This window comes from Aulonocara stuartgranti (assembly GCF_965226115.1).
Source record: "Aulonocara stuartgranti genome assembly, chromosome: 23".
NCBI lineage: Eukaryota > Metazoa > Chordata > Actinopteri > Cichliformes > Cichlidae > Aulonocara > Aulonocara stuartgranti.
In genome coordinates, this window is record NC_138958.1 from 7,274,676 (window position 1) to 7,299,913 (window position 25,238).

At 43.8% G+C, this 25,238-nt stretch overlaps 1 protein-coding gene across 1 annotated transcript; it reads left to right on the top strand.

Annotated features, from left to right (window-relative positions):
- Positions 1 to 1,497: 1,497 nt before the first annotated feature.
- prrc2c (proline-rich coiled-coil 2C) lies at positions 1,498 to 24,679 on the top strand. Its single transcript, XM_082522803.1, has 34 exons — positions 1,498 to 1,917; positions 8,542 to 8,711; positions 9,131 to 9,305; positions 9,494 to 9,603; positions 9,943 to 10,062; positions 10,373 to 10,671; positions 10,784 to 10,863; positions 11,073 to 11,209; positions 11,318 to 11,405; positions 11,998 to 12,181; positions 12,327 to 12,945; positions 13,038 to 13,210; positions 13,456 to 13,729; positions 13,830 to 14,040; positions 14,148 to 16,613; positions 17,261 to 17,421; positions 17,510 to 17,664; positions 17,749 to 18,133; positions 18,239 to 18,324; positions 18,409 to 18,603; positions 18,709 to 18,966; positions 19,513 to 19,605; positions 19,708 to 19,809; positions 19,913 to 20,084; positions 20,179 to 20,400; positions 20,519 to 20,640; positions 20,732 to 20,886; positions 20,972 to 21,203; positions 21,289 to 21,399; positions 21,526 to 21,708; positions 21,791 to 21,891; positions 22,119 to 22,245; positions 22,348 to 22,590; positions 22,682 to 24,679. The coding sequence occupies exons 2-34, from the start codon at positions 8,597 to 8,599 to the stop codon at positions 22,946 to 22,948; spliced, it is 8,421 nt and encodes a 2,806-aa protein (XP_082378929.1). The 5' UTR covers positions 1,498 to 1,917; positions 8,542 to 8,596; the 3' UTR covers positions 22,949 to 24,679.
- The last annotated feature ends 559 nt before the right edge of the window (positions 24,680 to 25,238 follow it).

Below are 25,238 nucleotides of genomic sequence, written 5' to 3' on the forward strand. Positions count from 1 at the left end.
TCTTTTCCCCCTGCCTGGCACCTCAGTATTCAACAATATTCAACATCCTTTGTCCAAAATGTCCTCTGCATATGCCTAAACAATCTCAGCTTCGCTATCTTTATCTCCAAATGCTCAACCTGAGCTGTCCCTCTGAGGTATTCTTTTTCTAATAATGTTCATCATGGCCACTCTACAGTGCTATAGTGTCCAAACCATACATAATGGCAGCTCTCACTACTATATTTTAAACCTTCCCTTTCACACTTGCTCCTTTTGTGTCACAAATCACCCCAGGACACCCCCCGCCCCCCTCCACCCAGCCTGCCTGCACTCTCTTCTTCACTGCTTTTGTGCACCATCGGGATGGATGGTTGACTCCAGGTAGATTTGGAATCATTATTCAGAATCAGAATATTTTATTAGTTCTAGATGAAATTATGTGGTCACAGTTGCTCCAAGACAATACGAATAGTAGTGACCAGGTTAAAGTACCAATATTAACATCCAAGAACCTCCTATTACTCTTTTCCCCCTGCCTGGCACCTCAGTATTCAACAATATTCAACATCCTTTGTCCAAAATGTCCTCTGCACATGCCTAAACAATCTCAGCTTCACTATCTTTATCTCCAAATGCTCAACCTGAGCTGTCCCTCTGAGGTATTCTTTTTCTAATAATGTTCATCATGGTCACTCTACAGTGCTATAGTGTCCAAACCATACATAATGGCAGCTCTCACTACTATATTTTAAACCTTCCCTTTCACACTTGCTCCTTTTGTGTCACAAATCACCCCAGGACCCCCCCGCCCCCCTCCACCCAGCCTGCCTGCACTCTCTTCTTCACTGCTTTTGTGCACCATCGGGATGGATGGTTGACTCCAGGTAGATTTGGAATCATTATTCAGAATCAGAATATTTTATTAGTTCTAGATGAAATTATGTGGTCACAGTTGCTCCAAGACAATACGAATAGTAGTGACCAGGTTAAAGTACCAATATTAAATATTACAAAATAGCTCTAATAATCCAGATAGTTCTAATAAATAAATATCCTGATATATTACAGAGAATTGAAAGTTGGACTTAAGGTGACCCTTTTATACATTTATAACGGGTTTTTGTCTCTGTAGAAGATGAACAGATATCAGGTTTGTGCAACATATGCAGTGTATGCTTGTGCTTTTAGATGGGATATTGTTGCACATTAAAACTTTTTTTTAAATATATTTATAGACGATGTCAAGATCTAGTTGAAATAAGATAGTTATGGGGGATTGGTTAATTGTGATCATAAACAAATCAAGGTTCAGTAATACTTACATGTTGTATTATTTTAACTCAGTATAACAGAAAACAATTTAATTGCAGCGTAAAAAAAGGATACCTCAGAATTTTTCAATTATCATCTCAATTAATTATAATTTTTTAATATAAAATCTGAAATCTGGAATTTCAATCAAATGTTGGTGCACCTGCACGGGATGTGAGAAGCTTTTAGAGAGGGGGATGTCAGAAAGCATATCTGGCAACCGCGGTCTGCCATCTTTGATTGTGAGACAGGCCGCGGCGCGAGCGGGGCCTCACTCAACTACAAAAACGGTCTGGTACGAGATAACGGGTGGGGAGACATACGGAACCACGAGAAGACTGCGAACCGGTTCCCGCTGTAACGGCCGAGCAGACGAGAAGAGACCGGTGGCGTGAAACTGCGGAGAAGACAGAAAGTGCAGGACCGCGCATGTGGAGAGCGGTTTGTTGGCAGCCAGCGAGCGGAGTAGCTAACCATCGTTAGCCGAACTGGGTTAGCAGGCTAGCCAGCTTTTGTAATCCGCCGGCCAGACACTCACTGGTCCACTACAAACCAGGCCGAAACCGGATTTCAAGTAAAGCCGTACAGCACCCGAAAGGATAAAGGAGGCACCGGCGGTGGCAGGTGGGTCTGTGTGTCATGCAAGTTGAAAGTGTGAAGTTTTGTTCAGTCACTGATGGGCTGGTGTGCACACAGCGTTAGCTGGTTAGCATGCTTTGGCCACTGACGGGCTGGAAGTGTAGGTGATGGCGACTAGTAAGAAACGGAACTGTGCTAAACCGTGCAAGCTGACGGCCTGCTTTCAAACGCCACCTATAATGACATTTTACGTTAAAAGCTGGCCCGTTGGCTGCGTTATAATGTTGGCGGTTTTGTGCCTAGCTTTTGTGAGAGTGAGGTGATATTTGAGCCCGGTTTGGTTGAGTTCCGGCGAATAGGGCCTGCACTCCCCTGCCGGTATGAGCCACCCAGCCCACCACAGGGTCGATTCATGGGGAGAGATGGCCTGCAGATTCATGAATGGCAGTAATTTAAGAAAAGTAAACTGCACGGAACAGTGAAACCTTTATATCTGATCTGGCATTTAACCAAGGAACATGTCCTGGTGTTATTTTCCTTTATGTTAAAATGAAACTTTAGCGCACTGCTTTCATTTCCAGCCATGATGAGGTGCAGATTTAACGAATTGTGGTCGTAAAGAACATTTTTACTCTGTGAGTATGCATGTTGGCAGGGTTGAGTTGTCTAAGACTCCATATGATTCATAAGCATCTCTTGGATGTGGAAAATACTTGGAAGATAATTAATTGGCTTCATGGTGATGCTTTCTGCTTATGCATTTTAGATTAGTAATGGGTCTACATCTGAATGGTTTCAAGGAGGCCATTCAGGGAAATATTGATTAGAGTAGTACTTATTGATCCACCAGTCAGTGATGGTGCCTGATCAGAGAGGCACAGGGACAAGAAGGGAACAGTCTTTGGGAAGCAGTGATTTATAAAGATAAAGAGAAGTTATTTTTATCCTTCATTTGGCATAAAAAACAACTTTAAAGGGACTGATATCAGTTTACTTTTTTATCACACCACTTAATCCCATGACATGACTTTAATTCATTTGAATGTCCAATCTAAGCACCTACCCATCCTCATACTGAAAACAAAACCATACTTCACCTTCTTATGGGCACAATGGAATTGCAGACAATTCCCAAAGGAAATGGATTCATTAGGATTGATGCCATTGAATAAACATAATAATTTCCAGTCCTTTCACCCAGCTTTATGTTCACTGTGCCAAAAACACTAAGCAGTCATTAATAATGGCTTACTTAAGCCTCTTTCATTGGCCCTGACCAATGTGAATGTCAGTTGATAGATGCTGAGTGGGTTCTAATTATTAATGTTTTCTATTTATGGGCCATATCATGTGGCAGGTTATTATTTGACAGATATTGCTGGCAAAGTCGATTGTTGACAGGGCTTGCATTATTAAGGGTTTAATATTTTCTGTATTCTCTGCATTTTCTCTAACTTTGACTGGTGTATATATAAATTGTAGCCCATTATGGCCAGTGTAGATTCTTCTTTTTCTTTTCTTCTTCCTTTTTTTTTTTTTTTTTTTTTTTTTTTTTTTTAAACTGCACCATTACAGTGCAAAACATAGAGGACCATCAAGAACAAGACTGTTAGTCACATTACAGGTGAAAAAGTACTGCTATCAAGAAGAGACAAAACAAATGCTTTGTAGTAGTAATCATATTCTAACGTTTATTTAGTTGTATTATTGCTGTAAATCAAAATTGCAATTGCATTATGACCAAATTAATCATCTAGCCCCGCTGCAAACAGAATGGTGTAGACATCAGCAATATACAGACACGTAACCTCAGTCTACTAAACTTGCAAGTAGAGCTCACCTGTAAAAGGGAGTCTTGCAAATTAAAAAAATTATTTTTACTAGAGATGCACAAATTAAACTTGTCCAGTTTCGAGTTGAGAGAAATCACACTGCTCAGCTTATTGTTACCAACACCGGAGTCTCTATTGGACCATTATTTAATCCAAATGTCAGATCAGCGCATCCCTTGTCCTAACCTTCATTTAGAGTGCCAATAACCACACAAAACCAATAGTGTTCCTAATTTTTGAGTGTGGATTTATGAGCAATTTTGAACTCTAGTCATATTTCATTGCAGAATAATGTCCACATGTGTTTGCATAATGTGTGTATACATTGTTCTAGTTAAGTGGTTGTATGGCAGTTTACTCTGACACAACCAGCATACAACAATTGATTTTGCACTGCAGAACCACACCACTTTCTTATCCACCTTGCCTGTTTACAACTTCCTGTCACAATGTTAGAGGGGAGCAGGTGGCAGCATAACATCTGAGACCCAGTAGTTACCTGGCATATTTAGTTTAAGTATGTCTTTTCCTGTCAAGTGAGGGCAGCACTGTTTAAATGTCTTGTTAATTAGTTATGCTCTACTTTCAAGTGTAAGCACAGTGGCGACAGTTATTAATGCCTTCTCAAATGTGTCAAAAACATCATCTTTGTTTATTAACTTTGTTATCCAGAACAGGAAAATATTTTCACTGCCAACATGCTAGAGCTGAGCGAGTAATAGTTTTATTTTTAATTAAGAATTTGGGCTTCCAGCGATTATTTAAAAAAAAAAAAAACAAAAAAACAAAAAAACAATTAAGATGAACTATTATTGTGCTGTATTATGTTTAATAGTGAAGCACTAGACCGATCTTGCTCTGATGTGAAACTTGGTGTTAATGTTGCCCTGTGGTGATTTTGTTACTACAGTAGTAATCCTCAGAATGAGAGGAACTACAGCTTTGCTGCTGACTTTGGTCTCCCCTCTTCTGTGTTTGCGGGCAACTTTGGGGCCACATCAGTTGCCAATAACCTGTTTTATCTCACTCTTTTTAAAATTCAACTCAGGAAAAAAGCTAGTTAAAGAACATTTTACAGTTAATTGCCAATTATTTTTTTCTAATGTTTCATGTCAAATGATTCTGATCTTATTATTTAATAAATATCTGATCTAGACTCAGTAATTTTACCTTCATTAAACCGTCAAAATCTCTGAGAACTGCACACAAACTATTTGATGCACAAAAGAAATGCCAAAGTGCTGATAGTTTGAGTATTTAATAAGGGGAAGAAAAGAGCTCATGCGTGTAAACGCTAATGCAGAGCAGTTGCAGGTGTGCAGGGTTGCACTGGAGGTCAGGCTAGACAAATTAGGGCTGGAGAGCTGGGATGTTATTACAAATCTTTCTCTCTCACTCCTAATATAATCATTCAAAAACTCTTACAATATAGTCTCTTTAAGTGAATGTTGATTAAGAGCAAGTCCACAACATATTAAATACTAAATTACCCCATTTGGTGTAGAGAGCTCATTCTTGAGTAACTTCAGACTTTGGATTTTTATAAATGTGCTTGTTGAACGTTTAAGAAAAATTGTATTCGTTAATGAGCTTAACAAAAGAATCTTGATTTAGTTTCCCCTGTGTTATTCTTATCATCTCAGGTTAATAGGACCTGTCAAAACTTGTCACCACTGTAGCCCCTTTTATCACTTTATAAGTGATAAAAGAAGAGCATCACTGGAGGGACACAAAAAGGATTAACCACAATAGCTGTTTTACATCTGTTATCTTGCTTTCATAAGTCATCATGAAGGCCTTTACTGATAGTTATTTTATTTTTTTTACCTCCCCTCGTGCAGAGGGATTCCTACTCAATCACCTTGGAGTTAGTGGCACCTGATGCCAGTTCTCTACCTGCGAGGGGGTTTGGTTAGACAGATCCTTTTTGAGGAAACAGCTGGATGAAGTTGAGAACTGCCCTTATAGAAATGTGGCCAGCAAACAAAAAGCTTGAGTGAAGAATTGTCCGCTAATAAACTGATTGTGGGTGCCTCTGGGGAAAAAATGTAAAATTCTAAAATGAGTCATAAAATCTATTTTGGGGCAATTAATAAACCTGGTCTAAGTTGGGAGGAAAAAGAATGAAGAAACCAACAAAAAATAAAAAGGTTTCTTTTTAAAAATGAATAAATAAGCTGAACTGAACAGAATGGAGATGTGTTTTTGGTTTAATAAAGGCACTATGGATTTGTATTGGCTACCATCGCTACAGAAACCAGGGGTAATGTTCATACTCTCATACTTACAGAAAATAAGAGGAAATCTTTTTGAAAGTATTTTGTAAAATGAGAGCCACATTGTCCTGAATATGATTTTTTTTTTTTTTTTTTTTTTTTTTCTCCTTTTAAGTTAGTTTGTTGGTGTTCACCGGCAGCATTTTGAATAGTGTGGACTGATCTGAGCTGTCGGCTCCCCCAAGCGCGCACATACACACACCAACATAATCTCACACTTACAGACTATGTTACACCACTTCCCCCGTTAATAATAAATGACCTTTGTGTGACATAGGAAAGACACTGCAGCTGTAAATGTGTTGCCTCTCTGTTCTTGGAGCTGCTCACTCCAATTCACTTTCTGGTGTTTCCTTTTCTTGGTTACTGAACTGTGTATCTTAAATCCTACTCTATTTCCTGTCATCGCCCCACTGCCATAACTGAGCAGAGTGCCTTTTCTTGTGTCATTTCTTATGTTGTCTTTGTACTACTAAAAGGTTTTGGTGGGTATTCTTTTCTTTTTTTCTTTTTTTTTTGATAAAAGTCATTATGGCTACGTTCACACTGCAGGCAAAAGCGCATCAAATCCGATTTTTCTTTACCCTCTGCGACCCATATCCGATCATGGTATGACAGTGTGAACGGCACAAATCCGATATTTTCAAATCCGATCTGGGTCACTTTCGTATGTGGTACTGAATCCGATACATATCCGATGTTTTAGAAAGCGACTGCTGTTTGAACGGTCATGTCGCATTAAATCCGCCTTTTACGTCACTGACACAAGACCGACGCCAATTATCAGCGATTAGTCGACTAGTCACGATTACATCAACTATCAAAATCGTCGACGAGTAATTTAATAGTCGACGCGTCGTTTGAAGCTTTGTAAGATCCCAAAAGACGCTGGAATAAGTAGTAGGTGTTACGGCCGCTGGCCTCAGGTGGCCCCGCCTTCCTCCCTGGAATCTACAGTGCTCCAGGACTCACGGGGGATTGGCTGGCCCGGACATATGCCCGCCCCAACTTCATGCGGATCCGAGCCTGTCAGACTACACACACCATTGGCTCCCGCAGGAGCCTGGAGTACGACGGACAAGTGACACAGCTGTCTGCAGTTATGACAAGTGACACAGCTGACTGCAGTTACCTGATAGTATAAAAGGCTGAGGAGTCTTCATTCGTCGAGGGACTTGTTGATTTGAACAGACTGTACAGAGAGTCCCTCCCTTTTGCCTTCTGCCTGTGTTTCGTGTTGCCTCCTGCGAGACGTTTAGTAGAGCAGTGCTCTACTGGTGTTATTAATCGTGGTGTTTGCTTAAAGTTTCTCTGCTGCCTAGTGAGTTGTTTCACTAACGGATTTCAGTTGTGTTAATAAACCTTATGTTTGTCTTCCTATCTAACTCCTTGGTCTCTGGGCTCGTTTATGTTACGTCCGCTGCCGCCTAGCAGAGCCGGGCCGTAACAGTAGGATTTAAGAGTTTAATAACGGACAGAAACAGAAGATGGCAGCACTGCATGTACAAGGATACCAGCTGCTGTTAAACCCCGAAGAAGAAGAAGCTGTGTCCCAGTATTCATAGCGCGGCCCTGCTCAGTTTTCAACAATGGTGGCAGCTAGTTGGTTTTAATATTACTCTTATTATTCTTTCATGGTCACAAAATAAACTTAACAGATTTTCAGGCGAGAATATAACTGTGTAAACCTCAAATATTTGCTCAGTTTATCAAGAGACCACATATTTTCCAAAGCGCTCCGACGTTTTTGGAGACGTCTTTTACCCACCAGCTCGATAGCTAACCGGGGTTCAAGGCTCACTAGAGCCCGTGAGAACACCGGACTCGCGGCAAATCGTTTTCAAACCCACCACAGTCTTTCGCTACTCAGGTTAAACATAATATATGAGTGACTTGGATAACTTAAAAATTATATTGTTTGGCTTTTCTTAGTATTTCATCTGTTCCTGAGTAAATCGGTTTGGCTGAGATTAAAGTTATCGTTTTTACACAGCTGAATAAACGTCAAGCAGGCAACTGATTATCAGAAGTGTGACATGCTCGAGAATATACTCCGATGTCCTGTTATATTTTAGATGGCAAGGAGCACACGGCTGAGTTTATTAAACTCCACTGAAACAATCTGCACATTTCATTAAAATTTAATAAACTATCATCTTGTCTTTATTTTTAGTTAGCACATACCTTACACACTTAAAGCTGTAAGCTAATGATAGTTATATAAGAGTAGCAGATGCTGGTGCAATAAGTTGTACATTTTATGTCCAATGGGTGCATGATCTGATTAGTCGACTCATCGCAAAAATAATTGGTGACTAGTCGACTATCAAAATAATCGTTTGTGGCAGCCCTACTTCCAATTTGGCAGACCATTAAAAGATGATCTGCTCACTAGGTGGATCAGGGTTCATGCAAGTTCATTATGAGTGTTAACGTAGTCCCTGGAGGGAAAACCCCTTTTAAATTTAATACCAAGTCAAACACATTGGTATTTTAGCCAATAAACTTTGGGGGGGGGGGGTCTCTTCTCTGATCTTATTTTTCTCTCCCTTGTGCTATAGGAGGCTGGTTCTGGGGGCGAGGCCAAAGGACCAGACTCAATGAGTTTCCAGCGAAATGTCCGAGAAGTCAGGGCAGAGCACCAAGGCAAAGGATGGCAAAACAAAGTATGCAACCCTTAGCCTCTTCAACACCTACAAAGGCAAATCTCTGGAAACCCAGAAAACTGCAGGTAAGCTTCCAGTAATAAAGCATGGAAGCAAAGAATTGTAGGATATTTTTTTTAATCTAATTATTCTAAGTACTCGATGAATCTTTGATTTGGCTTAACTGTTTTTATATTCATGTTCATAGGCAGTTATGAGGTTGTTTGTTGGTATACTTCAGATAAAGAATTATACAGAGAGAATGCATATAAACAAACGGGTATCTTTTGTCTGTGTTCTTTTTAATTGTCAAGTTTATCACTGACGTGTTGGGACTACACTGCAGGCTGCATGAGGAGCAGTGTGACAGCTGTGTTATGAATAAATCCAAAATAAGTCAAACAAGCTGACCCCTATTACTCATGTGAACATTGTTTAAAAGCAGTTCAGGGGGGCAAAATATCCTAATCTTGATCTTCTTCTGCATAATGTTTCTTCATTCCAGTGGCTGCCAGACATGGGCTCCAGAGTTTGGGCAAAGTTGCTGTCAGCCGGCGCATGCCCCCTCCGGCCAACCTCCCCAGCCTGAAAGCAGAGAACAAGGGAAACGATCCCAACGTCAACATTGTCCCCAAAGACGGCAGTGGATGGGCATCTCGAACTGAAGCCGGGGAGGAGAGGTGCATTTAACTTGCTTGCATTAAATATCTTAGATCCACATTTGTTTTTTTCATACAGAGGAAAATAGTCTAAACGTTTTACCCCAAGTTACTTAACAGTAGCTGTAATTATCTAATATAAAGTGAAGTACCATTCATATTTCAGATTCATGTTGTTGAAAGCTTTACCCTGTTTTTATGTACCATAGGCAACAGGAGACACCACCACCTCAAAACAAACCAGCAGTGGTCCAGCCACAGGACCTTTCTGTTGGGGGCAGTCGTTCCTGGGCAAACAGCAAGCAGACACAGCTAGACGGTAAATATGCGTACCATTTGCTCCGTAAGCCTTACACCTGCTCAAAAAACTATTATCTATGTGTACACCATGGTTGTGCTAGGAAATTATGTAAAAGATTGTAAACAGTATCCAGCACATTCCCTACTTGTGTTCACCAAACAAAGTCCCAATCCTCAGTCTGCCATTATAGTCCGCTTGGAATGCAGATCATTTGAACTCTGCATAATGTAATGTTAGGGTGTAGAACTTCTGTGTACCAAATTGCGGATTAGACCCTTCAGTGCATCTGTAAATGACTGTTATATATTTAACCTTGTGATTTCTTCACATTTATAATGATCTGCTTGTCCTGGACAGGTTCTCCCCGTGTGAGCAGCCATTTTCACCAGGAGTTTCCCAGCTTGCAGGCGGCTGGTGAGGTCAAGGACGGTCAAGAAGAGGAGCCTTATGGACCAGGCCCAAGCCTTAGACCTCAAAGTATGGACACAGCCACGACGGGGGAACGGGGGGGATTGCATTCACGTTTGCAGTTTTCTCTTGTTATACAATATTTAAAATTTAAAAAAAAAAAAAAAACTACACTTTTTGAAATATTTTGGGGTGTTTTCTTGTTTGTTTGGTGTTTTTTGGTTTTGGTTTTTTGTACTACTTGAACACTACAGTGGCCCTCCAATGAAATGACAGTGCCAGCAGTGGCCCACAGCTCATTTAAGTTTGAGACCCCTGGTCTAAAAGATTCCTAACTGTAATCAGACAATTAAAACCTCTTTTCTGTCTGTCCTGGTAGATGTTGGCAGTTGGCGTGAGGGTGGCGGCAGGAATTTGAACACTGCACCTAGCCCCCCGGAAATGGAGAACAGGGCTGTGGAGGAGGGTAGCACGGCCCCTGGTACCTCTACGCCACCTGTCGAAGCTGATGAACCTGGCCGAAACACAACCACTGATGGCCAAAGGGAGAAGAAGGATCCCAGGGAGAGGTTACCTCCCTCTGGCCCCCCTCAACCTAAAGTTAATGGAGGCCAACAGCCTCCTGCTGGCGTACCAACTCACTTTGACCCTGCTTTCAGGAGCATGATGCCACCTTATGTACGTAATATTGTTACATATTCTGGATGGGCAAAACAAAAATATCACAACTGCAAAAACTAGTGGTTGTTTTTCTTTACGCTGTGTGTTGATTGCTGTCTCTGTGATTTAGATGTTCCACGCCTATCCGCAAATGTCCTTTGGTGCAGGGCAGGGGAACTTCAGATACCCTGTACCACAAGATGGGGCAAAGTGAGTTTAAGGGATAAGCGCTTGATACTTGGATTGCAGAAAAAAAAGATCAATTTTGAGTTTTTATTAGTACGGTATTTTTGGATTATTTTAAACATGAAACATTAACATCATTGCTACACAAATTACATGATCACAGAAGCACATTGTGTACACAAGTAATTTATGTATTTGTTAGGTTTAAAAATCAACTTTCCTTTATTTTTCAGGGCTCCTCGTTCAGCACGACCTCAGCAGCCACCCCCACAATCCTGGCTTCAAGACCCAGACAGACCCTCTATTATCAGTGCAACTGAACTGAAGGAACTCGACAACTTGGACACTGATGCTGATGAGGGCTGGGCAGGTCAGTAGATTTATATCTTCTATAAATGACAACATCTAATTGTAATAGAAATTTGTGCGTCTCTGATAATTCTAGCTTCTTATCAGTCATGTCTATTTTGCAATTCAGGAGCTCAGATGGAGGTGGACTACACTGAGAAACTTAACTTCAGTGATGATGAGGAGAACCAAGCTGCTAAAGACAAGGGAGAAAACTGGTTAGCATTTTTTTTAATATATTCATTTACTCATTTACTATATCCTGCTTTTACTTTTTGTGTTCTTCACTTGCACCACACAAGTGTTTCCCAGTATTGGCAAAATTTGAACTGAGTTGGTCCAAAGTTTTATTAACTTATGATTAATACAGATGGCTACAGTAGGGGAAACAGTCGTATGCATTTGAATGAGGTGGACAACATTATGAATGATTGTTGGTAAATGGACCAATACACGATAAAACAGTGCAGTAATGGGCAGTTGTTAAAGATGATTTACAGCGCTTGACGATTCATTCACTTCCATGAGCAAAGAAAGAAATTGATATTCACATATTGCTGGGAGGCCACAGCATGAGAATGGTTGTTTAATGGAAGCATTATTGTCACTTGTTGATGGGCAAAGTGGCAAATAATTTATGCAAAGTGAAATAGTAAAACATTTTTTTTATTTTAAATGGAAGTTTGGCTGCATTTGTGGTGAAGTCATTAATGAAACTAGCAATTCAGGTTAGTTGAAAATTGGGCATGCGTGTTAGGTGTTTGTTTGTTTTTTTTTTTGTTTTTTTTTACTTAACTATCTTCTTTTCAGGGAATGGCTGGGTAAAGTGGATCGTATGAGAGCTCGGCCAACGGACGGTCAGGAGGGCTGGAAGGAGGGATCTGAGGACCGTGGAGGAAGTAAAGCTTCATGGGCTGAGAGTGTTGATCCCAGAGCCCCATCACCTGGGAGTATGGGGCAATATAATAAATCAGCTGCTACACAGGACTTCCAGGTAAAGCATGTGCAAGTTACAGAAGCCTACTATCATGTCTTAATTTTATTAACACTGTTACTTCCCCCTCACCGCCTGGACCCGTTTAGGGGAACGTAACAACACTGTGATCACTTTGTTTATGACTTTATTCTCCGTTTTTCAGGCTGGCAGTCGCTCTGGTGGTGGTGGAGCTCAGCGTGGGGGCAAAGCACAGGCTGCAGGGGCACCTGGTGCTGAGGAGGATTCTGAAGCCTGGCGGCAAAAACGGAAAAAGTCTTCTGAAATTTCTGAAGCTGTAGAGCGAGCAAGACGGAGGAGAGAGGAAGAGGAACGCCGGATGGAGGAGCAACGACTTGCTGCTTGTGCTGAAAAACTTAAACGTTTAAATGAAAAACACCGCCAGGCTAATGAGGGCAAGCCTTCCCCTGCTCAGACCACCAATGATGAGGCAGGAGCTCCCCGTGAGGAAGCATCTTTATCAACTCCTCCTGTTTCTAGTCCTGCACCTTCAGTCCCAATTTCACAATCACAAGCCACAGTCATGCAGACTTCCTTACCTGAGAGAGGGGAGCGAGAGAGAGCAGAGCCAAATGCTGAGGAAGAGGTTCACCTGCCTCGTCAGCCCACCCCGCCTGTCCAGAGACCTGTAGCCTTAGCTCCAGAGCAGCCACAGGGCGAGGGAGAGACCTCCTTGGCTGAGGTTGGTCCCATAATGGACGAGAACCAAACTGATAGGACCTCAGTGCCAATCCGAGACTATTTTAACATGGAGGACAACAGAGGTAAGCTAACTCTGAACAATGATCAAGTTGCAAAAAAATTATCTGACTACCACTTGTTAATTAATGCCAATACTGTTTTTGTTTTTCCACAGTGGATGAGCCCCACATGTCTTTGCCTCACAAGGAAACCCCTGCTGGTGATGAAGTCCCTATTGCACAATCACCGCTGGAAGGGGAGGCAGCAGCTGCTATGCGTCCTTCTGTCATCTCAGGCTATTCCAAACAGTTTCAGAAGTCTTTACCACCTCGATTCCTCAGACAGCAGGTAAGGGTTTGGCCTTACTTGGTAAATCATTATCTGGTTGTACCATAGGCTAGTTGGGGATCTTAGAAGGCCTGTCAAGCAACATTTCCACACCTGAGCTGTTTCTTTGCAATAGCTTTAACTGTGACATATGGTGATCAGGTTGATCAATAATTTGATAAGATGTGTCTGTTTGATGGGTTAAGTTGGCTTGAGTTTTTTTTTTTTTTTAAACATTTCTTAAATGTTCTTCAATGCACTTGTAGGAACAGATGAAGCAGCAGCAATGGCAACAACAGCAGCAACAGCAGAGTGGGGGCTCTGTGTCTCCCTCAAGTGGTGGCAGCGTTCCAGCTGCCCAACAACAACAGCAGCAGCAGCAACAACAGCACCGCTCCATGTACCAACCCATAGGCCCTCACCACCAACACTTGGCCTCCATGGGATTTGATCCCCGTTGGCTTATGATGCAGTCCTACATGGACCCTCGGATGATGTCAGGCCGGCCACCTATGGACATGCCAACTAACATTCACCCTGGTAAGTAGATATGCAAAATAAATTTGGTGTGGGTGTGATAAGTGTTGCTGTGTGGGGGTTTTTTTTGTTTTTTTCAAAGTACATCTTTTGTCAACTTCAGGGAGGATGCCACCTAAGCAGATTGTACGCAGGGAGCCAGGGGACAACTCAAGCTCTAGCTCGGATTCATTTGACCACTTAACCCGACCAGTTCGTGACCACGGCCTGGCCTCAGACTCACGGATGGTCTGGGGATCAGACCCATACCCACAGTCAGAGCCATTACCTTCTGTGACTCCTCCAAAAGGAAGGGATGATAACAAGGAGCAAAGGTTAAAAAATATTAATTGACAGAAAAAAATATGAATGGAAGTAATTGGTAATTAACTTCTTTCATGCTTTAAACATCTCAATTAAAATTTGGTGTTTTTATTTATAGGATGGATTCTGGTTTGGATCTGGACAGGGGTCTTCCAGCTATCTATCCCCAAGATCACGGTTCATTGGACTCTCGTAAAAGTAACTTCTTCCGGGACCCTTCAGAGTCTCTATCAGCATTTACGCAGGGCCCGGAAGACTTGCCAGGACCTCTTGACAGAGTCCCTGTAGGCACAGGTTTTGACCCAGAGGAGCCAGGCTTACCAAGTGGGGAGGAGGTAGAAGCTCTTGGCCAAGCCATGCTCCAGAGAAATGTCTCACAGGGCTCCAGCCACTCTCTTAAGCTTGAAGAGCCTAGGTTTGACGGGCTACCCCTGGGAACAAAATCACTAGAGATACAGGAAGCAGGGGAACGAACTGATGATAAGCCCCAGAATGAGCTCTACTCTCAGGCTGCTGTAACAAATAACAGAGCTACCCCTCCTGCTGATGGATTACACAAACAAGAGAAGTTGCCTCTGCCAGCACCCAGCAAGCAGAAGACTGAGCTGCGGTGGGGTGGAAGATCAGGAGCTGGACGCAGAGAAGGACCAGGAGGAGACAGACCTGCACGTAGATCTGGGCCAATAAAGAAACCTGTCTTAAGGGACATGAAAGAAGAGAGGGAGCAAAGAGAAGAAAGAGAGAAGCGTCATGAGAGAGGGGAAAGAGGGGATAGGCCCAAAAAGGAACAGTCGTCCAAAGCTCCATCTGCAGCTGCTGTTGTATCAGAAGACTCCAGGCCTCACGGTGAGGGAAAGAGAGAAACTGCAGAGGCGGAGGAAACTCCAACTGCCCATCAGAGGGCCAGAGACTCTCAGCCTTCTTCTGGGGCTCCCACCTCTTCTTCTCAGGAGGAGAAGGTGGAAAAGGCACCCAGCAATGAGAAACATCCAGAACCCAAACTGCCCTCTCGGAAAGAGTCCAACCTCCCTCCACGTTCCTACCGGCGAGAGGAAAGAGAGAGGGGGCGAGAGGAAAGAGAGAGGGAACGAGAGCGGGAGAAGGAAATGGATAAGGACAGAGAGCGAGACTGGCCGGCAGACTCAAATTTCAAAGGTCGTGGTCGAGGGGAGTATTATTCCAGAGGACGAAGCTACCGTGGGACTTACAGTGGTAGAGGCAGGGGGAGTCGGGGTAGAAGCCGGGCAGAATACCCCTATCGAGAGCCCCGATCACGCTCAGATTTACCATCTGCTGCAGGTGCTGCTGCCTTTCGCAACAGGGAGGAAAGTGAAACGCGAAGTGAGAGCTCTGACTTTGAGGTTATACCAAAACGTAGACGGCGCCGTGGTTCAGACACAGACTCTGAAAGTGAAGGCGGGAGGGAGTCTGCCAGTGATACTGGACCATCTGACCGTGAGCCTAGCACCAAACCTAGCCGTCCACTGAGAAGAGAGCTCCCTGGGGAGGGCCGCTCAGTATCTCACAAGCCAGGCTTTGGACCACCTCACATGGGGGAAAAGGTTGGATCAAGAGCAGATGATGAAAGCCGCCCCAAACCAGGATTCCTTCCTAAAGGAGAGCCTTCTCGGCGAGGAAGAGGGGGATTATACAGCAGACGAGGTGGAGCGAGGGAGCGTGGAGGCCCACGCTCAGCCCCTCTTAGACGACCAGCACCCAGAGAACCTTCGTCCCAGTGGCCCTCTAAACCCATGGAGACATTCAGGCCTGAAGATGCAGAGTCCACATCAAGATTTGACAATCCTCCTACTGACCGACGACCCCCAAAATCTGAGGGGAAGAAATTTGGGGAGGGGGGTCCTCAAAGTAGCAGAGAGAGGCCTCGTCGATCTAGACCAGCACGGCCCCCAAGGCAAGATAAACCGCCCCGCTTTAGGCGTTTAAAGGAGCGTGAGGCTGCAGTTTTGGCTAGTGGAGAGTCAGCCCCCAGTCCCCCTGTTTCTTTACCCTCAGTGCCTCCTGCTGCTGCTGTGCCCAGCACTGCAACTGCCCCAATCCCCCTCTCCCCAACTCTCTCTAGAGCTCCAGGAACCCCATTAACTGTGCCTGCAGAAACGGCAGCCTCTATGCCCACACCTGACCTGCCGTCTCCTTTAGAAGCGCCTTTGCCTGATACAAGTAGTCCCACTATTACTGCTGCTGGTACCAAGTCGCCTGATTTGTCAAATCAGAACTCGTCAGATCAGGCGAATGAGGAATGGGAAACTGCTTCTGAGAGCAGTGACTTTAATGAAAGGAGAGAGCGAGAAGAGAAGAAAGGAGCAGTGGAGCCTGCTAATGGAGCAGCTACAGCATCTGCACCAGCCCCTGCACCACCCCAGGGCTCTTTGACTCCCAGTAAAAGCTCACCTGATGGAGGGCTGACACCAAAACGTGATGGAGCTCCTGGAGCCAAGAGGAGCTTCTCGAGTCAGAGGCCTACAGAGAGACAGAATCGTAGAGGCAACAGTGGAGCCAAACCAGGGCGCAGCTACACAGGGGGCAAGGGAGAGAGGAGAGGAGGGGCCAAAGCTGGCCGCAAAGGGTGAGTGTGAGACAATGAGGCTTTTGTCACTTGCACAAAGAAGTTGAACAGAGTTTATTTTCAAACAATAAACCATTTGTGTAGTTATTATGCCTAATTAAGAGTTCAACTGAATAGCACCAGTGCAGAATGTAAATATCGCAGTAGTTTGAAGTGGCATGTTCTTGTTGTTTTAAGTTCAAGACTGGGTTTCTTTCCCTGGTAAATAAATCTGGAAATGATCTTGTTAAGATGAAAGAAATTTCCAGAAGAATTTCTACTGGAAGTGCATTTAAAAAAGGAAAGGGGTATAATCATCATAGTATATTTATTATACACAATCAGTTTTATGGGATGTAGGAACTAAATTCAATCCTTGTATTTGAGCTTTAAGTTTTGTTAAAAGGGGCCATTATTTCTGCAATTATTTAGAAGGATTCTTCACTCTGGTGATCAGTATGCTATAATTGGCTGTCATAAAAGTAGCTAAATACGGAATCAGACTGGTGGTATTTTTAGACTTTTACTGTGTCTCAGGTTTCTGAAGGAAAGCAGAAAGATTCTCACTGTTTCTTGTACAAGCTGCCTGTGGTTTTGTTTTTTGCATAAATATACAGGAATTAAAGGTTTAAATGTTTTTGCTTTCTACTTGTCTCTTAATGAAACAGCCCTGCAGCCCAGAACTCAGAGACAGCAGCGCTAGCACCTGGAGGAGCAGCCCAGCGACCTGCAAAAGAGCAGCCTGCGCGTCGCAAAGATGAAGCTAAGCAGGCCACCAAGAAGCCCAAGGAGAATGCTCTTTCTCAGTTTGATCTCAATAATTATGCCAGTCAGTAAACATGCTCATAGATTAAGCCTGTACTGCACTCGAGCTGTTTATCACTTGAAAACTGAGGTTAAATTTGTTGTTATTGTAGGTGTTGTGATTATTGATGACCACCCAGAGGTTACCACCACAGAGGACCCACAGTCCAGTGCCAACGATGATGGTTTCACAGAGGTTGTCTCCCGAAAACAACAGAAGCGTCTGCAGGATGAAGAGAAACGGAAAAAAGAAGAGCAAACTACTCAGGTGGGGGAACGATAGTTTGTGTGGTGCAATGTTTAAAGTTAAAAAAATGTAGGTGTGTAACTAATATCCACACATGTCCTACAGAACTGGGGTAAAAAAGGCCCCGGTGAGAAGAGCAGAGGAAGTGGAGGAAAGCTGCCACCAAGATTTGCTAAAAAGCAGTCATCGCAGCAGCAGCAACAACAACAGGCCCCTCAGTCTCAGCCTCCTGTAGCTGCTGCCCCCCAGGCCCAACAGCAGCCTTCAGTTCCTGCTGCCCAACATCCTCATCATGCCTCCTCCCAGCCTGCTGCTTCACCTCAGACTCTGGAAGGAACAGTGGCTCCTCTGCCTTCTGTTCCACCTGCTGCTGCAGACTTCACGTCAAAGAGCCTACCCCCTGCACCGGCACAGACACACAGTACTCTGGGTACTGAATTGTGGGAGAACAAGGTAGCGGGTGGTACCGTCCTTCCGGATGTCAAGAAGCGTGAGTGGAAAAGTTCATTTTGGTCTTAATCTTTTGACTCTTGAAATTATCTTTGGTTGAATTGTGGATGGCTTTCTAATCTAAAATATACAATGTTTATTCCAGTTGGTCCAATAAGCCCTCCCCAGCCACCTTCTGTGAGTGCCTGGAACAAACCTCTTACCTCCTTTACTGGTACTGTCTCCTCTGAGGTAGGTAAAATGCTTCTCGCACCTTCCTCTTTATTGTTTTAATGCTTTTGTCACACGATAAACCATGAAACATGTGTTTTTTAGGGTATAAAGCCTGGAGCGGAGGGCAGCGTGGAGCTGGGGATAGACAGTATTCAGTTTGGAGCGCCATCATCTGCAGGCAGCACTGACAGTGATGGAGTTCCTGCATTGCTTGAAAGTGGCTCTGAAAACAAACTACCTGCTCCCAAAGAACAGAGACAGAAACAACCTCGAGCTGGCCCAATCAAAACACAGAAGGTACACATAGTCTTCTAGAAATGCAGTTTTGTGTTAAATGACACTGGCTTGTGTCATTTCTGTAAATATTTACTCCAGCCTAAATGTTTAATCACTTCTCCTCAGCTACCAGAGATGGAACCAGTGGAAACCAAGGAGTACAAGCCAGGTCCCATTGGTAAAGAGCGCTCTCTAAAAAATCGTAAGGCCAAAGATGCACGTGGAGGAGAAGCTGATGGGATGGAGGGAGGAGTACCTGGAGGAGGTGCTAGCAGAGCAGCAGACTCCAGTCCTCCCACTAGCGACACCACAGTACCAGAGCTGGGTGGAGACATTGAGGGCATGATCACAGTCCCCTCAGCAGAGTACAACAGCAACTCTAAGGTATACTACAACTGTTTTACAACCGTTCACATTGAGCTAGATGAAGTCCTGCTATAATTAACCCATATAGTCTGATGACTGAAATGGGGGAGAGTTTAGTTTATGTCAATTTATTGTTTACAGATGGAGCTAAAAAAAAATACAATGATAAAGAAACCACTTCTCTTCAGACAATATCAGGTCATTATTGACTGCATGTAAGCAAACACCATCCATCTTTTGCTCACCACACATTGTGGTTACTGGCAGGCAACCAAAGTCTGTTCAAATGTGATCAGTTAGTAGCACTTGGGCTACAAGCAAACTACAAATGGAAATCAGAGAACACCGGGCATCAAATCCTGTCCCTCAAACTCTGTTGAATGACTTCATTTGGGACTTCATTCATGGCTGGCACAATATTCAAATTATTACTTAACCAGTGATGTTTTTTCCTCCCCAAAATTCTTTACTTTTTCATCATGAACAACATTTAGTTAACACTTATAGTACTTTTGTTACTCTGTTTTAATATGAATTCCTTCATATTAAATTATTGTCCCTCAGGAGTCTGTCACTGACTATACCACCCCCTCCTCGTCGTTGGCCGACAGCGTTCCCACAGCAGGCAACAAAATGGAAGAGAGTTTAGTGGCCAATGTGAGTATATGTCTTTACACAGGCTCAAAATGTTACACACCATTTTTAATTTGAGGAGATTACGTCTTTTTTTTTCCCTCCCTCTGGTTCTATGTTTTTTAGGTGGCACTACCGCACTCATTGCCTCTCCCTCGCCGCGAGACCCTCCAGCAGAGCTCCAGTCTCAGTACAGTCTCTCCAGCTACTGTTGACCTAACACTAAAGGTACACAGATGTACAGAAAACTCTAAGCAACATTATTTTCTGCAAAATGTTGTTCTCTGAACCATCACTTAAACACTTTTTTTCCTTTCTTTTACCTCTTCAGATGGAATCCGCACGCAAAGCATGGGAAAATTCTCCAAGTCTGGAGAAGAGTTCTCCTGTCACCACCTCCTCATCCCCCATCACCTCCTGCGCTTCCTCATACTCCTCCTTCTCCTCAGCCTCCATGCCACAGATCCCGGTGGCTTCTGTTACCCCCAGTACCTCACTATCAGGTAATGTAACTCCCACTCAAACATATCCTACTTCCCACAGTATTGTTTTTGCAAACTTGTTAAAACACTTCTTTTAATCATTTTCACCTCGCAGGCTCTGCCACTTATACGACATCGTCCCTCAGTACCAAAACCACCACAGCCTCTGACCCCCCTAACATCTGTAAGGTGAAGCCCCAGCAGCTGCAAGGTGGAAGCCTGTCCTCTTCTAGCAATAGCAGCAGTAGCAGCAGCTTCTCTCAGCTTGGCTGTGTGCCTCCCCTCCTACCCCAGCAACAGCAGACCCCACAGGTGTACGTCTCTCAGTCTGCAGCAGGTGAGGGGAAAACTTCTGTTATACAGATTTTAAAGGTTTTGTTATTACATATTTGTGGATTTCTTGTGTGTGTGTGTGTGTGTTTCTGTGATTGATCTGTAATGTTTAACATGTGTAGGTTCTGCAGCTCAGATTCCAGCCTTCTACATGGACACTAGCCACCTCTTCAGCACACCCCATCCTCGTTTGGCTCCTCCTTCCCTGGCGCAGCAGCAAGGTTTCCAGCCCGGCCTCTCACAGGTAGGAATAAAACAATACAGTTAAGTCTTTAGAGAAATATTAAAAGACAAAACCATTATTTTAATTTTTTTCTTCTTCCCCCACCTTATAGCCAACTGCCGTGCAGCAGATTCCCATCCCTATATATGCTCCTCTGCAAGGTCAGCCTCAGCATCAACACACTCATCAGGCTCAGCTAGGACTCGGCGCCGGCCCTCCAGTCTCACAGCCACAGGACCTCTTTAGCTCTTCACTGCAGCCTTACAGGTAACGGCATCACAGGCTTTCAGTTTGCTTCTCCCTTCCCGCCATTGTTTCTTTCATCTCATTCTTTGGTTTTGTCATCCATCAGGTCCCAGCAGGCATTCATGCAGAGCAACTTATCACAGCCCTCTATGATGCTCTCAGGACCATCCCTCCACAGTTATCCTGGTGTGCAGGCACCTGAGCTGGGCAAGCCTCAGTCCAACTTGGCTTATCAACAACCCTCCTCCACCCAGCACATTCCCATTCTGTTTGAGCCGCAGCTGAACCAGCCCTCTGGCATGGGCGGGTCTCAGCTCATTGATACACACCTGCTGCAGGTAAACGGAAAATCATATGGACAGTGAATTTGATTAATTTGTATATGCATGCATTTCATCTCACTTTTTTGTGCCTTTGGTTCAGACTCGACAGGGAATGAATCAGCACTCGAACATGTACTCAGGGCAGGTGCAACAGCATGGTCAGAGTAGCTACTACAGCAACACACAGTCACCCAGTTCTGCAATGCAGCAGGTAACCTACATGCAAAAATAACAAATAATAATAAATTTATGAACCTGTTCTGGGTTTTAAATGTTGGACCACACTTTATTTTTCTTCTTCTCACTTGGGGTTACCATTGTTTTAATTTCTCCCCAGGTGACGGTCCCTCAGCTGTCCCTGCCTAACTTTGGCTCGGGTGGAGGCCAGCCCCTCTTGGCACTACCTCCCACTCCTCCCCAAACCCAGCCCCCCAATATCAACCGACAGCCCCCAGTCTCTCAGCCGTACCGAGGCATCATGGGCCCCAACCACAGCATGATGCAGCCTCCCACCAGCAAGGTATTGAACCATCTGTATTTGACAATTTAAATAAACAGAAGTTTTTACGTGAGACTCAGTGGCTTATTGTGACGTGTTGTAGATGGACATGGATATGAAACTATTTGGCAGTGGGATGGACGTGAAGCCAGGGACTCCTCCTGTCAGCGGCAGGAGCACTACACCCACTTCTAGTCCTTACAGGTAAATGCGTAAAAGTACAGTTAACATTGTTATCATTTTTATTTGAAGCCTTATTTAATGTGGACAAAACAGAAGAGAACAAACTGTAATGAAAACCAGTCATTTTATATAGATATTCCTGTGTCACAAACTAAAAATGTACCTTAAGGCGCTTCTTATTCTCAGGAGTGTTCATAGGTTTTGTTAATATCATGTTTCTGTAATGTTTCTTTGACTTCTCTCTGCAGGGCCAGCTCCACCTCTCCTAGCAGCCAGTCAAGCAAGATTAACAGTATGCTCTACCAGAAGCAGTTTCAGCCCAGCTCTGCCGGCATGAGAATGACGCAGCACTTTCCTGGCCAGTTCAACCCACAGGTAATAATCAAATTTTGTTTTTCTTTGGTAACTTGTATAAAGCACTAATTTTGAACTATTAATTCCAAATGATTGAGTTTATTCTGCTCCCTTTTTATTCAGCTTCTGTCTCAGCCCAGCATAGTCTCTCCTCTGGTTCGCCCTCCTCATGCTAACTCCTTCGCTGGAGGTGTCCAGCGCTCTCCCATGGGCCCTCCAATGTCACCCAATGTAAGCGGTGGGCTCATGCCTCACCCCAGACCGCAGCACCCACAGCACAGCCACCACTCCCCACGGGGACCACCTGGCTCAACCCTTGCACCCAGAGGCACGCAAGCAGCTCTAAAGGCTGAACAGGACCTAAAGGTGTGTCTGCTGTTATTTGTTTGTTGGAGTAGCCTGTGCAGTCTAATGGATATATTAGTTGAATTATTTGTATTTTTCTTTCCCTCTTTAGGCAAAGCAGCGGGCTGAGGTGCTCCAGTCCACTCACAAGTTCTTCTCAGAACAGCAGCAACAACAGCAGCAGCAGCTCAAGGCCCCGCAAGCCAGCAAAGCATCTCGAATCGATCAAGGAGGAAAACCCCCGCTTGACACATCAGCTCCAAACCACCAGACAGGAGGCGAGCGCCCAGATTCTGAAAAACCCTCCGCATCCACGGCCAAGCCCATACGGACTGGCCCCATAAAGCCGCAGGCCATCAAACCAGAGGAGGGAAAGTAAAGCACTTCTGACCCTCTTCAGATAATGAAACGAAAGGATGGAAGAGTGAATCTAGCCCCATTCACTCAGCCACCACCTCACATCAGCCCCGAGGACAGCGTGGGGGAGGAGTTGGGTAGAGATACAGATGGTAGTGGTTACTGACAGTAGGCCCTTTGGAGTGTAAACAAAATCCTCTTCCTCATCTTCCTTCCCCCGTCTTGTCCCGCTGTAGGTGGGGGCATTTGAGTTGGGTTGTTCCATCACATTTAGCTGCCGGTAAAGTTGCTGAGCAAGCTGTTCCATAGAAATCTACTGTGACGGTAGATGACGAGAGAGTTGGGGGGAGAGAGAGAGAAATCTGAAATTTGCTGCTGAGTTTGCCATTTTTTATAGCTCCTCATTTCTGTTCAGTTTACCCTCCCACCCACCAAATAGGATCACACATTATATCAGATCCCTGTTTTGTTAACAAGAGAATGAATCAAATTTGATTTTGTAGTTGAAGCAATCTTAAGATGTCATTTAGTGAAGCACACGTTTTGTTCCCCAATCTCCCATTATAACTAATCCAGAGATCCGTGCAGGCGTGCACACCCTCTCGCTCAACGGTTTGATCCGATTACTGCTCGAAGATATGAATTCTGAAATCCTGTTGTCATTTGTTTTGTTTTCTTTCTTTTTTTTACCAGAATTGAAATGTGAAAATCGCAGCTTTTGATTGACTTTAATAATCGATTGAGTTCTTGATTCGTCTGCCTGTGAGCCTTTGCTCCTGCCTTCTGCTCTCATCTCCTTGCCTGAGATTTTACCGATGTGTTGGGGTGGGTGTGTGTCGGGTCTGTGCGTGTGGTAAAAACAGAGGGAGAGCTTGTAGCTGGAGACTCCTGTTTATTTAGCCAAAGGTTAAAGCAGAGCAGAGATGAAGTCGCAGCCTTTTTAAGATTGCTGAGATTTGAGTGGATTTACAGGTTTACATGGATGATGTATGATCACTACTTGCAGTTGTTCCAGTGTAGGAGCTGCTGTCACACACACACACACACCCCCATTCACTGCTTTCACACCCATCCTTGCTATCACACAAACACACACATACACACCTCACTGTCAAACACCGAGACCTGCTGCTATTGACTGATTTTTAGAGTTTAGCTAGAGTTTAGCAGGATAGGGCTGGGTAGAGGAATCAGTGAGCCGATCGTTTAAAACAAATCTTTTTGTGTGTGTGTGTGTGTGTGTGTGTGTGTGTGTGTGTGTGTATTGACCTTTATGGCGAGAGGGAACAGGAACAGGACGGAGAACAAGTTTAAAATAAAAATAAAAAAAGACGGAGGGAGAGAAGCCTCAAATTCTGAAGTGTTTGGGCAGAAGGACAATTATTATTTTGTTGTCTTTGCTGATGAGAGCAATCAGTGCTGTTTTCTCTCTGCCTCACCTCCACTGGCTGCCCCACCCACAATGCTCTCATCTTGGGGTTGCGGTGACAATGGTCCTTCAGAAATGTACAGTAGTATGCGCCCTGAGGTGGTGAGGGGACTCCTCACGTCTACCCTGGTTGAGGGAAAAGTCCTTACTCTGGAGGGGGGATTAGGGAGGGAGGGTAATGAATTGTTTGTTTTGTTTTGTTTTTGATTTTATTTTATTTTTGTTGTACTTGTACAGGGGTTTCATCGCTGTATTAAAATATGTACGGTCTTATTTACATTCTCTTGGTTTGGTTACAGAAACTAATAAATAATATACTGTTGAGATGTTTTTCAGTGAAGTGTGCTTTTTACTTCCAAATCCTTTTCGATGATCATGCTGTGAAATTTCTAATCAATTTAATTCTGGTTTTGATTGCATCTGACCACTAGGTGTCAGTAAACACCATTTTAAATGGGAACAATGGAGAGCTTACATGAGGAAAACCCATTTTCTTCTAGTTCCACCTTCTTTTGAAGAGCTGATGGAAAGGTCTTATGACTGGTCAGTAAATCACTGATGTTTTATTACCCCTTAACCCTCTCAGGCTTAAATTAAACTTTTTGTTGCTAATGCACAACCAAGTCCTGCAGTGGTACTTCTGAGTAAAAGAAACTCATAAAATATGTATGTTGGGTAATCACGTTGTTAGTATTTAACTGTTGCAAATCTGCAACGCCTGCCTGGAGAGGGTTAAAGTCACTGCTTGACCAGGTTAACAGGGTTTTGTCTCGAGAGAAAGTACTTTAAAAACCTTTCAAATATGCTAAATATCATTTTATTTATTTGAAAATTAGATTAAATCTTTGCTAATTGGTAAGACTTGGTTTTTATTCATTTGAAT